The sequence below is a fragment of the Choristoneura fumiferana genome, chromosome 23 (assembly GCF_025370935.1).
Source record: "Choristoneura fumiferana chromosome 23, NRCan_CFum_1, whole genome shotgun sequence".
Lineage (NCBI taxonomy): Eukaryota > Metazoa > Arthropoda > Insecta > Lepidoptera > Tortricidae > Choristoneura > Choristoneura fumiferana.
The window spans coordinates 17,318,095-17,330,263 of record NC_133494.1 but is presented as its reverse complement, the minus strand read 5'-3'; the positions used below and the strand labels follow the sequence as shown (position 1 = coordinate 17,330,263).

At 64.3% G+C, this 12,169-nt stretch overlaps 1 protein-coding gene across 1 annotated transcript; it reads right to left on the bottom strand.

Annotated features, from left to right (window-relative positions):
• Window positions 1–9,360: 9,360 nt before the first annotated feature.
• Window positions 9,361–12,096, bottom strand: LOC141441269 (protein transport protein Sec31A-like). The gene is made up of 4 exons (XM_074105937.1): window positions 12,063–12,096; window positions 11,575–11,685; window positions 9,541–9,737; window positions 9,361–9,461 (listed from the first exon to the last, which is right to left on the bottom strand). The coding sequence occupies exons 1-4, from the start codon at window positions 12,094–12,096 to the stop codon at window positions 9,381–9,383; spliced, it is 423 nt and encodes a 140-aa protein (XP_073962038.1). The 3' UTR covers window positions 9,361–9,380.
• Between the last annotated feature and the right edge of the window lie 73 nt (window positions 12,097–12,169).

The window sequence follows — 12,169 nt, the reverse complement described above, 5'->3', positions numbered from 1 at the left end:
GCCTGGGCGGCTGCGGCGGCGTATAGGGCTGCTGGAACGTGTTGGTTACCGGGCGCGCCTGCCACGGGTTGGATCATACGACGGCGGAACTATAATGTAAAAAAAAAAACTCAATCGATACACATTTAATTCTAGCGAGCTCTAAAATTCCCAGAAATCAGTCCCGACTGTTAATTTTAAGTTTAGCCACTAGACTTGCTTTTTTCATCCACCCATCCCAGCCTATTTACGTCCCACTGGCGACACAGGCCTCCTCTCAGAACAAGAGGGCTTGGGCCATATTCCCACGCGGGCCCTGCGGATTGGGAACTTCGCACGCACCATTGAATTGCTTCGCAGGTTTGTGCAGGTTTCCTCACGATGTTTCCCTCACCGCAAAGCCCGTGTAAATATCAATTGTAATTCCGCACATGAATTTCGAAAAACTCAGAGGTGCGAGCCGGTTTGAACCCACAACCCTCTGTTGAGAGGCGACAGGTCAAACACTAGGCCACCACTCCTTTTTCATATGATACCCAAATTTATTAAATTTAGGATAAAAAAATATCCCTTTAAATATCGTCAAAATATTTGTCACTCCAACAGTTTTATCAATCTAGGCATCATAAATAAACATTCCATAATAGCTTCCGGCTTAATTTAAGAGAGCTTGTATAACCGAGATGATATTGGGTGACACTATTGCCGGCCCGGATATTACCGACCCCGATTTTTCGTGTACACGCCAACAGAAACTGTTTGACGACCGGATGGCAAGTAGCTAGTGAACCTGACTACGAAGCTTGAGGTCCCGGGTTCGATTCCGGCCGGGGCAGATATTTTATGAATATACGAATGTTTGTTCTCGGGTCTAGGGTGTTAATATATACTCGTATTTAAGTATGTATTAATTTATCTATATAAGTTGTTTATCCGTTGCCCAGTATCCATAGTACAAGCTTTGCTTAGTTTGGAGAATTATTTGTTCCGACAGTTTGTATGGGCTTGTACACGAAAAATGGGTCGGTATTATCCAGGCCTGTAAATAGTTTCACCATGTTTGGTGATGGTTTTACTGACCTGCGCTATAGGTGTTAGAGACGTCGTTGTGCGCGACAAGATGGCCGCGCTTCTGGGGGCGCTGGAATGCGGTGCGCCCGAACTGCGCCGGGGCAGGTTGCTGCAAAAAACTCAGCGTCTAACAGCCTTATTCATAAAAAGTTAAGAGCCTCCTTGAAGGCTCCTTGAAGGCCCGGTGCTAAAAAACATGATTCATAACGTCTGTTAGCGCTAATCAGTCGATAAGGCTCTGCGAAAGTTAACCCTGCTTTATCTCCGTGCTAAGTCACAAAATGGCCGCCACAAGTTTGAACAGCTGACTTTGACATAGCAAAAACCACCAGATATTTTAGTGAAGAGAGAGAGAGAGAGAGGAGGTTATACAAATCGATACACATAAAATACCAGGAAAAATTTATTTTCAGGAATTTATATTCAGGATTTGTAAAAATCCTCTAAATTAGGTATTTATTACTGAAAAAAAAAATTAGGATGATTAACATAATTACGGCTTTTTGCACTTAGGTACAACATAAACATGCGGATCGGAAATGGCGGGAAAACAAACATCTCGCTTTTTATTTCCTGCTAATTGCTGTCACTGCTGTCAAATTTTTTTTAATTATCGATGAGGCCATTTTTTGTCTTTGATTTGTCAAGGTGGCCAACATAACGCGTCTAATCCGTCTATCAGCAGCTCAACAACTAGCAGACTGCTAGCAAGCGTTTATGAATCATACTTCTTGACAACCGTCTAACAAGCTTAATCAGTCTGCTAAGTAACAGACCGATCAAACCTCAATTAAGGTTTTTTTATGAATAAGACTGTAAGTACGGTTAGGCCCTGCTTTTTCTGACCACCCGCGCCGGCGACCGGTGACCGACGCGTCCGCGACTGAATGTTTTGTTCGGGAATGTTTGAGGGTGTCTCTTTGAAACGTCCGGCGGCGGGTAGCACCGTTAATTGGTGTGGTGCGACGCTCATCCAGACGGCGTGTGTGACAGGCCAGAGAAAACCAGGGCCTTAGTATCATTTCGTCTAAGATGCAAATGGTCTATTTTTATAGTAATCGTCTAAGTAAGGGTACTGTTTCTACGGCAGGGGAAAACGTACTATTGGCAACCTTTGCATATATCTCTCACGACATTCTAAAACGTGAACAAAAAACGAAATCGTGCATCTGAAAAATATATACTTCTTCAATGTTCGCTTTTCGCTGCCGTAGACACAAAGTATATCAAATCGCATTAAATTAGTTTTTTGCCGTCTATGCCGCATCAGCTCGACTCGTCTATGCTGTTTAGCGCGCTCTAAAGACAGCCCTGGGCGACCAGGCGCGACTCACATTGCGTCAGCACACGTCCCATCCGTCCCCACTCTGTACTCACATGGCTGGCGCGCCGGGCTTGCCCTAGCCCTAGGAGTGCCGGAGCCGCTCTCTCAGCTCGTTGTCGGTCACGCCTTCCAAGCTGTTCAGCGCGCTCTGGAGACAGCCCTGGGCGGCCAGCCGCGAAGCATACTCCGTCAGCACCATATCCAGCTTGCCCCCACTCTGTAGGACATGTTAAAATATTTTGTCCAATATGCTTCGAAATGTCCGCCTAACTGTCGCAAACATAGTACACGAAGTTCTTCCTTATAGACTGCAACAAATTAAAAAAAATCACTTCCGGCCGCAGGAATTCATTATATACAGTTTTTTACTTTTTAACTGCACGTTTTGACTGGTAAGTCAATCTAAACAGCCTGATGATCAAATTCCTTCTACAATATATTCCCCCTGGTGTTGCAGATGTTTATGGGCGTCCGCGCTCATGTTGATACTGACCGCGTGGCGCCCCCTAGCGCCGCCGCCCGCCGCGCCAGCAGCGCCAGCCCGTGAGGCGCGCCAGCGGGGCCGCCCCGCGCGCCCGCCGCGCCGCCCAGCGCGCCACCAGAGCGTCCGCGCTCATGTTGATACTGACCGCGTGGCGCCCCCTAGCGGCCGCCGCCCGCCGCGCCAGCAGCGCCAGCCCCGTGAGGCGCGCCAGCGGGGCCGCCCCGCGCGCCGCGCCCGCCCAGCGCGCCACCAGAGCGTCCGCGCTCATGTTGATACTGACCGCGTGGCGCCCCCTAGCGGCCGCCGCCCGCCGCGCCAGCAGCGCCAGCCCGTGAGGCGCGCCAGCGGGGCCGCCCCCGCGCGCCCGCCGCGCCGCCCAGCGCGCCACCAGAGCGTCCGCGCTCATGTTGATACTGACCGCGTGGCGCCCCTAGCGGCCGCCGCCCGCCGCGCCAGCAGCGCCAGCCCCGTGAGGCGCGCCAGCGGGGCGCCCGCGCGCCCGCCGCGCCGCCCAGCGCGCCACCAGAGCGTCCGCTCATGTTGATACTGACCGCGTGGCGCCCCCTAGCGGCCGCCGCCGCCGCGCCAGCAGCGCCAGCCCGTGAGGCGCGCCAGCGGGGCCGCCCCCGCGCCCGCCGCGCCGCCCAGCGCGCCACCAGAGCGTCCCGCTCATGTTGATACTGACCGCGTGGCGCCCCCTAGCGGCCGCCGCCCGCCGCGCCAGCAGCGCCAGTCCCGTGAGGCGCGCCAGCGGGGCCGCCCCGCGCGCCCGCCGCGCCGCCCAGCGCGCCACCAGAGCGTCCGCGCTCATGTGATACTGACCGCGTGGCGCCCCCTAGCGGCCCGCCGCCCGCCGCGCCAGCAGCGCCAGTCCGTGAGGCGCGCCAGCGGGGCCGCCGCGCGCCCGCCGCGCCGCCCAGCGCGCCACCAGAGCGTCCGCGCTCATGTTGATACTGACCGCGTGGCGCCCCCTAGCGGCCGCCGCCCGCCGCGCCAGCAGCGCCAGCCCCGTGAGGCGCGCCAGCGGGCCGCCCCGCGCGCCCGCCGCGCCGCCCAGCGCGCCACCAGAGCGTCCGCGCTCATGTTGATACTGACCGCGTGGCGCCCCCTAGCGGCCGCGCCCGCCGCGCCAGCAGCGCCAGCCCCGTGAGGCGCGCCAGCGGGGCCGCCCCGCGCGCCGCCGCGCCGCCCAGCGCGCCACCAGAGCGTCCGCGTCATGTTGATACTGACCGCGTGCGCCCCTAGCGGCCGCCGCCCGCCGCGCCAGCAGCGCCAGCCCGTGAGGCGCGCCAGCGGGGCCGCCCCGCGCGCCCGCCGCGCCGCCCAGCGCGCCACCAGAGCGTCCGCGCTCATGTTGATACTGACCGCGTGGCGCCCCCTAGCGGCCGCCGCCCGCCGCGCCAGCAGCGCCAGCCCCGTGAGGCGCGCCAGCGGGGCCGCCCCGCGCGCCCGCCGCGCCGCCCAGCGCGCCACCAGAGCGTCCGCGCTCATGTTGATACTGACCGCGTGGCGCCCCCTAGCGGCCGCCGCCCGCCGCGCCAGCAGCGCCAGCCCGTGAGCGCGCCAGCGGGGCCGCCCCGCGCGCCCGCGCGCCGCCCAGCGCGCCACCAGAGCGTCCGCGCTCATGTTGATACTGACCGCGTGGCGCCCCCTAGCGGCCGCCGCCCGCGCGCCAGCAGCGCCAGCCCCGTGAGGGCGCGCCAGCGGGGCCGCCCCGCGCGCCCGCCGCGCCGCCCAGCGCGCCACCAGAGCGTCCGCGCTCATGTTGATACTGACCGCGTGGCGCCCCTAGCGCCGCCGCCCGCCGCGCCAGCAGCGCCAGCCCCGTGAGGCGCGCCAGCGGGGCCGCCCCGCGCGCCCGCCGCGCCCCGCCCAGCGCGCCACCAGAGCGTCCGCGCTCATGTTGATACTGACCGCGTGGCCCCCTAGCGGCCGCCGCCCGCCGCGCCAGCAGCGCCAGCCCCGTGAGGCGCGCCAGCGGGCCGCCCCCGCGCCCGCCGGCGCCGCCCAGCGCGCCACCAGAGCGTCCGCGCTCATGTTGATACTGACCGCGTGGCGCCCCCTAGCGGCCGCGCCCCCGCGCCAGCAGCGCCAGCCCGTGAGGCGCGCCAGCGGGGCCGGCCGCGCGCCGCCGCGCCGCCCAGCGCGCCACCAGAGCGTCCGCGCTCATGTTGATACTGACCGCGTGGCGCCCCTAGCGGCCGCCGCCCGCGCGCCAGCAGCGCCAGTCCCGTGAGGCGCGCCAGCGGGGCCGCCCCGCGCGCCCGCCGCGCCGCCCAGCGCGCCACCAGAGCGTCCGCGCTCATGTTGATACTGACCGCGTGGCGCCCCCTAGCGGCCGCCGCCCGCCGCGCCAGCAGCGCCAGCCCCGTGAGGCGCGCCAGCGGGGCCGCCCCGCGCGCCCGCCGCGCCGCCCAGCGCGCCACCAGAGCGTCCGCGCTCATGTTGATACTGACCGCGTGGCGCCCCTAGCGGCCGCCGCCCGCCGCGCCAGCAGCGCCAGTCCCGTGAGGCGCGCCAGCGGGCCGCCCCCGCGCCCGCCGCGCCGCCCAGCGCGCCACCAGAGCGTCCGCGCTCATGTTGATACTGACCGCGTGGCGCCCCCTAGCGGCCGCCGCCCGCCGCGCCAGCAGCGCCAGTCCCGTGAGGCGCGCCAGCGGGCCGCCCCCGCGCCCGCCGCGCCGCCCAGCGCGCCACCAGAGCGTCCGCGCTCATGTTGATACTGACCGCGTGGCGCCCCCTAGCGGCCGCCGCCCGCCGCGCCAGCAGCGCCAGTCCCGTGAGGCGCGCCAGCGGGGCCGCCCCGCGCCCGCCGCGCCGCCCAGCGCGCCACCAGAGCGTCCGCGCTCATGTTGATACTGACCGCGTGGCGCCCCCTAGCGGCCGCCGCCCGCCGCGCCAGCAGCGCCAGTCCCGTGAGGCGCGCCAGCGGGGCCGCCCCGCGCGCCCGCCGCGCCGCCCAGCGCGCCACCAGAGCGTCCGCGCTCATGTTGATACTGACCGCGTGGCGCCCCTAGCGGCCGCCGCCCGCCGCGCCAGCAGCGCCAGCCCGTGAGGCGCGCCAGCGGGGCCGCCCGCGCGCCCGCCGCGCCGCCCAGCGCGCCACCAGAGCGTCCGCGCTCATGTTGATACTGACCGCGTGGCGCCCCCTAGCGGCCGCCGCCCGCCGCGCCAGCAGCGCCAGCCCGTGAGGCGCGCCAGCGGGGCCGCCCCGCGCGCCCGCCGCGCCGCCCAGCGCGCCACCAGAGCGTCCGCGCTCATGTTGATACTGACCGCGTGGCGCCCCCTAGCGGCCGCCGCCCGCCGCGCCAGCAGCGCCAGCCCGTGAGGCGCGCCAGCGGGCCGGCCCGCGCGCCCGCCGCGCCGCCCAGCGCGCCACCAGAGCGTCCGCGCTCATGTTGATACTGACCGCGTGGCGCCCCCTAGCGGCCGCCGCCCGCCGCGCCAGCAGCGCCAGTCCCGTGAGGCGCGCCAGCGGGGCCGCCCCGCGCGCCCGCCGCGCCGCCCAGCGCGCCACCAGAGCGTCCGCGCTCATGTTGATACTGACCGCGTGGCGCCCCCTAGCGGCCGCCGCCCGCCGCGCCAGCAGCGCCAGCCCGTGAGGCGCGCCAGCGGGCCGCCCCGCGCGCCCGCCGCGCCGCCCAGCGCGCCACCAGAGCGTCCGCGCTCATGTTGATACTGACCGCGTGGCGCCCCCTAGCGGCCGCCGCCCGCCGCGCCAGCAGCGCCAGCCCGTGAGGCGCGCCAGCGGGGCCGCCCCGCGCGCCCGCCGCGCCGCCCAGCGCGCCACCAGAGCGTCCGCGCTCATGTTGATACTGACCGCGTGGCGCCCCCTAGCGGCCGCCGCCCGCCGCGCCAGCAGCGCCAGCCCGTGAGGCGCGCCAGCGGGGCCGCCCCCGCGCCCGCCGCGCCGCCCAGCGCGCCACCAGAGCGTCCGCGCTCATGTTGATACTGACCGCGTGGCGCCCCCTAGCGGCCGCCGCCCGCCGCGCCAGCAGCGCCAGCCCCGTGAGGCGCGCCAGCGGGGCCGCCCGCGCGCCCGCCGCGCCGCCCAGCGCGCCACCAGAGCGTCCGCGCTCATGTTGATACTGACCGCGTGGCGCCCCCTAGCGGCCGCCGCCCGCCGCGCCAGCAGCGCCAGCCCGTGAGGCGCGCCAGCGGGGCCGCCCGCGCGCCCGCCGCGCCGCCCAGCGCGCCACCAGAGCGTCCGCGCTCATGTTGATACTGACCGCGTGGCGCCCCCTAGCGGCCGCCGCCCGCCGCGCAGCAGCGCCAGCCCCGTGAGGCGCGCCAGCGGGGCCGCCCCCGCGCCCGCCGCGCCGCCCAGCGCGCCACCAGAGCGTCCGCGCTCATGTTGATACTGACCGCGTGGCGCCCCTAGCGGCCGCCGCCCGCCGCGCCAGCAGCGCCAGCCCCGTGAGGCGCGCCAGCGGGGCCGCCCGCGCGCCCGCCGCGCCGCCCAGCGCGCCACCAGAGCGTCCGCGCTCATGTTGATACTGACCGCGTGGCGCCCCTAGCGGCCGCCGCCCGCCGCGCCAGCAGCGCCAGCCCGTGAGGCGCGCCAGCGGGGCGGCCCGCGCCCGCCGCGCCGCCCAGCGCGCCACCAGAGCGTCCGCGCTCATGTTGATACTGACCGCGTGGCGCCCTAGCGGCCGCCGCCCGCCGCGCCAGCAGCGCCAGCCCGTGAGGCGCGCCAGCGGGGCCGGCCGCCGCGCCCGCCGCGCCGCCCAGCGCGCCACCAGAGCGTCCGCGCTCATGTTGATACTGACCGCGTGGCGCCCCCTAGCGGCCGCCGCCCGCCGCGCCAGCAGCGCCAGCCCCGTGAGGCGCGCCAGCGGGGCCGCCCCCGCGCCCGCCGCGCCGCCCAGCGCGCCACCAGAGCGTCCGCGCTCATGTTGATACTGACCGCGTGGCGCCCCCTAGCGGCCGCCGCCCGCCGCGCCAGCAGCGCCAGTCCCGTGAGGCGCGCCAGCGGGCCGGCCCGCGCGCCCGCCGCGCCGCCCAGCGCGCCACCAGAGCGTCCGCGCTCATGTTGATACTGACCGCGTGGCGCCCCCTAGCGGCCGCCGCCCGCCGCGCCAGCAGCGCCAGCCCGTGAGGCGCGCCAGCGGGGCCGCCCCGCGCGCCCGCCGCGCCGCCCAGCGCGCCACCAGAGCGTCCGCGCTCATGTTGATACTGACCGCGTGGCGCCCCTAGCGGCCGCCGCCCGCCGCGCCAGCAGCGCCAGCCCGTGAGGCGCGCCAGCGGGCCGCCCGCGCGCCCGCCGCGCCGCCCAGCGCGCCACCAGAGCGTCCGCGCTCATGTTGATACTGACCGCGTGGCGCCCCTAGCGCCGCCGCCCGCCGCGCCAGCAGCGCCAGCCCGTGAGGCGCGCCAGCGGGGCCGGCCGCGCGCCCGCCGCGCCGCCCAGCGCGCCACCAGAGCGTCCGCGCTCATGTTGATACTGACCGCGTGGCGCCCCCTAGCGGCCGCCGCCCGCCGCGCCAGCAGCGCCAGCCCGTGAGGCGCGCCAGCGGGGCCGCCCCCCGCGCCCGCCGCGCGCCCAGCGCGCCACCAGAGCGTCCGCGCTCATGTTGATACTGACCGCGTGGCGCCCCCTAGCGGCCGCCGCCCGCCGCGCCAGCAGCGCCAGCCCCGTGAGGCGCGCCAGCGGGGCCGCCCGCGCGCCCGCCGCGCCGCCCAGCGCGCCACCAGAGCGTCCGCGTCATGTTGATACTGACCGCGTGGCGCCCCCTAGCGGCCGCCCCCGCCGCGCCAGCAGCGCCAGCCCCGTGAGGCGCGCCAGCGGGGCCGCCCCGCGCGCCGCCGCGCCGCCCAGCGCGCCACCAGAGCGTCCGCGCTCATGTTGATACTGACCGCGTGGCGCCCCCTAGCGGCCGCCGCCCGCCGCGCCAGCAGCGCCAGCCCCGTGAGGCGCGCCAGCGGGGCCGCCCGCGCGCCCGCCGCGCCGCCCAGCGCGCCACAGAGCGTCCGCGCTCATGTTGATACTGACCGCGTGGCGCCCCTAGCGGCCGCCGCCCGCCGCGCCAGCAGCGCCAGCCCGTGAGGCGCGCCAGCGGGCCGCCCCCGCGCCCCGCCGCGCCGCCCAGCGCGCCACCAGAGCGTCCGCGCTCATGTTGATACTGACCGCGTGGCGCCCCCTAGCGGCCGCCGCCCGCCGCGCCAGCAGCGCCAGCCCCGTGAGGCGCGCCAGCGGGGCCGCCCCCGCGCCCGCCGCGCCGCCCAGCGCGCCACCAGAGCGTCCGCGCTCATGTTGATACTGACCGCGTGGCGCCCCCTAGCGGCCGCCGCCCGCCGCGCCAGCAGCGCCAGTCCCGTGAGGCGCGCCAGCGGGGCCGCCCCGCGCGCCCGCCGCGCCGCCCAGCGCGCCACCAGAGCGTCCGCGCTCATGTTGATACTGACCGCGTGGCGCCCCCTAGCGGCCGCCGCCCGCCGCGCCAGCAGCGCCAGTCCCGTGAGGCGCGCCAGCGGGGCCGCCCCCGCGCCCGCCGCGCCGCCAGCGCGCCACCAGAGCGTCCGCGCTCATGGCGCACAGGTAGCACGTCGTCGCTGCTTCCGACAGCGCCGGGTCCTTCTCCTGAGACAGCCGGTCGCCGAGCATCTCTGGAACAAACGCTAGGCTAGAGCACTCCAATAGGTTGAACGTTTCACTTGCCAACAATAAGGGACACTACACACTTACCACAGTAGTGCTGGAGCGCGTCCCGTCGCAGTGCGTCACGAGCGCCCCCAGCACGTCCCGCCAGCTGGTGGCGGCCGCTGACTGCACCAACAGCTGCCACTGCGACTGCAGCAGCGAGCCCGCTATGAGGGACACCGGGTCCTTCGCCGTGTGGCTCAAGTGGTACTTCTGTACTTTGTAGAACAGTTCTTGGCTACCTGCGCAATATAGAAGTATTTTGAAAAAAAAAAACCTTTGAAAAATATGCAAAGGGATACCTTTTACCGTGTTAACGTGCGTTAAGGACAGGTTTTTGGAAATTCAACTCCTAAATGGGGAAACAAGAGTTGAATTATAGCACGGAAAATTTTAACTACTACTAGCTAAAGCTTTTTTTTCTTTGTGCTCCGTACATAACCATATTTTATTTTACTCGAGTCCAGAATTAGGCGAATCAACTTGACAGTTCACTACACACAAATGTTGCCAGAGTTACATTACACCAGTGCTGTAATATCGATATAAAAAAATATATATATCGATGTTAGAAAAAACCTCAATACGAAATAATAATAAAACAAATCTTTTATTTGAAAAATTTCGAAAAAAAAATTAAGACATCCGCCATTTTGTTTTATTGACATTTCATATGTCATTCGACTTAACTGCCATCGGCTTGCTTGGGATTTGATTTGTAGCATTCGAACATGGCGGATGTAGACAACGTTAATAGTGCGATTCCCAAGGTCAAAGAATCGTTTTGCTTTAAAATTCCAGATAACAAAATGCGTTGTTTGGGAGAAACCTGTCAAAATGTTGTTGTAGAGCGCCATCCTGCTCTGTCTCGTTTTTTTGTCCCGTTCTGGCGTTTCACTTTCATATTATAGATATTTTGCTACTTCTGTTTCTTTGGCTAGTTGAAGTATAGTATAGTATTTTGATAGTGTTTTATGCGGCGATTAACCTTAACAGTGAACAGTGATCACAAAATTATATATTGCTCTCGTGTCTGACATTTTTTAATGCGCAAGTTACGATTCCCAAGGTCAAAGAATCGTTTTGTTTTAAAATTCCAGATAGCAAAATGCGTTGTTTGGGAGAAACCTGTCAAAATGTTAGTGTAGAGCGCCATCCTGCTCTGTCTCGTTTTTTTGTCCCGTTCTGGCGTTTCACTTTCATATTATAGATATTTTGCTACTTCTGTTTCTTTGGCTACTTGAAGTATAGTATAGTATTTTAATAGTGTTTTATGCGGCGATTAACCTTAACAGTGAACAGTGATCACAAAATTGTATATTGCTCTCGTGCCTAACATTTTTTAATGCGCAAGTTGTCTCCACGTGGTTTCTGGAATTTTACTATCAAGTTGCAAAAACTACAATTACCGTACAACGTCCCTCTCAAAGAGAGTTTACTTTGACACTGGCGGAATTGTCCTATTAATTAGGACAGAAAAGCCATATTTCAAAAGAGAAGAAGAAGAAGGCTTGCTTGGAACTATTTCCGTTATTGTGAAATTTGCCGTACGTTATTATTTGTTATCCTTTTTATCGTTTTCAGGCCTAAAGCTATGAAATGATAATAAAGTCCAAAAGTGACAAACATTTTCATTCCGCGTCTACACAAGGTTATATCGACTTAGTATCGACATATTCCTATGCCTATTTTTTTTTGCTATGTCTGGTAACATTTTCAGCTGTCAATCTAGTTCACCTAATTTTGGACTCGCTTCATAAAAAAATACAAATAGCAGCTTTGATATTTTTTTCTTCGCGTGAATTAGTAACCGACGACAGACTGCAAGATGTGTGTGACTGACGTGCGGTAACCCTGTGAAATTAGTCGTTCTAGGCGTCGCGGGCGCGTATGAATATGCGAAAAATTTAAACCGCATAAGTTCAACAGATCTCAAACTTCAAGTTAGTTATCTACATTTTTAAAGACCCCATAAGGCACTCTTTTTGTGATAGAGACTCACTGAAAAAAGGGGGGGTGAATTTTCTGCACTAACAAAATCGCGGGTAATACCTGTGCATGAACAAAATGTAAACTCACCCAAAGATGCGATAACAAGCGCGTCGGCGACTCTCTTAGCTTCGAGACACAGCTCCACCGCCTCTTCGAGGTTCCCGCAGACCAGCGCCCGGCAGATGAGGCCGGTCGAATCTAGAATTGGAGAAAACCTTTAATTTGACACCTACTCACTCATATTTCACGTCACATGTCGAGCTAAACTAGATTAAAGACGTGAGTCCTCCGGATTTATTTAATTAAATATGACTATGAAGTAGCCATCTCCACAGTACGTCATCGTAACATTTTAAAAGATTCACGGGGTTTCTGTATAGCGTTTTAAAGTTATGCAGATTAAACACCGCCTCGCCGCGTGCGGTTAGTATTCTTTATATGGATTTGTATGGGTATGCGCTCATTACATCAACTCCTTGCGTCACCGGATCGCCTCGCTCGCTCGTGTCCACGCGCGGACGGCGAGTGGACCACTCGGTGATAGCTCGCTGCTCGTGCGCTTGCCTCGCGTGAACCGCGCGCGGTCGGCGCGGCGCTCCCCACCCTCATTTCTTAATAGACCACTCGGAAATTCGTGGACCACGCGACGTCCACTCGCTGACCACGCGAGGTCCACTCGTTG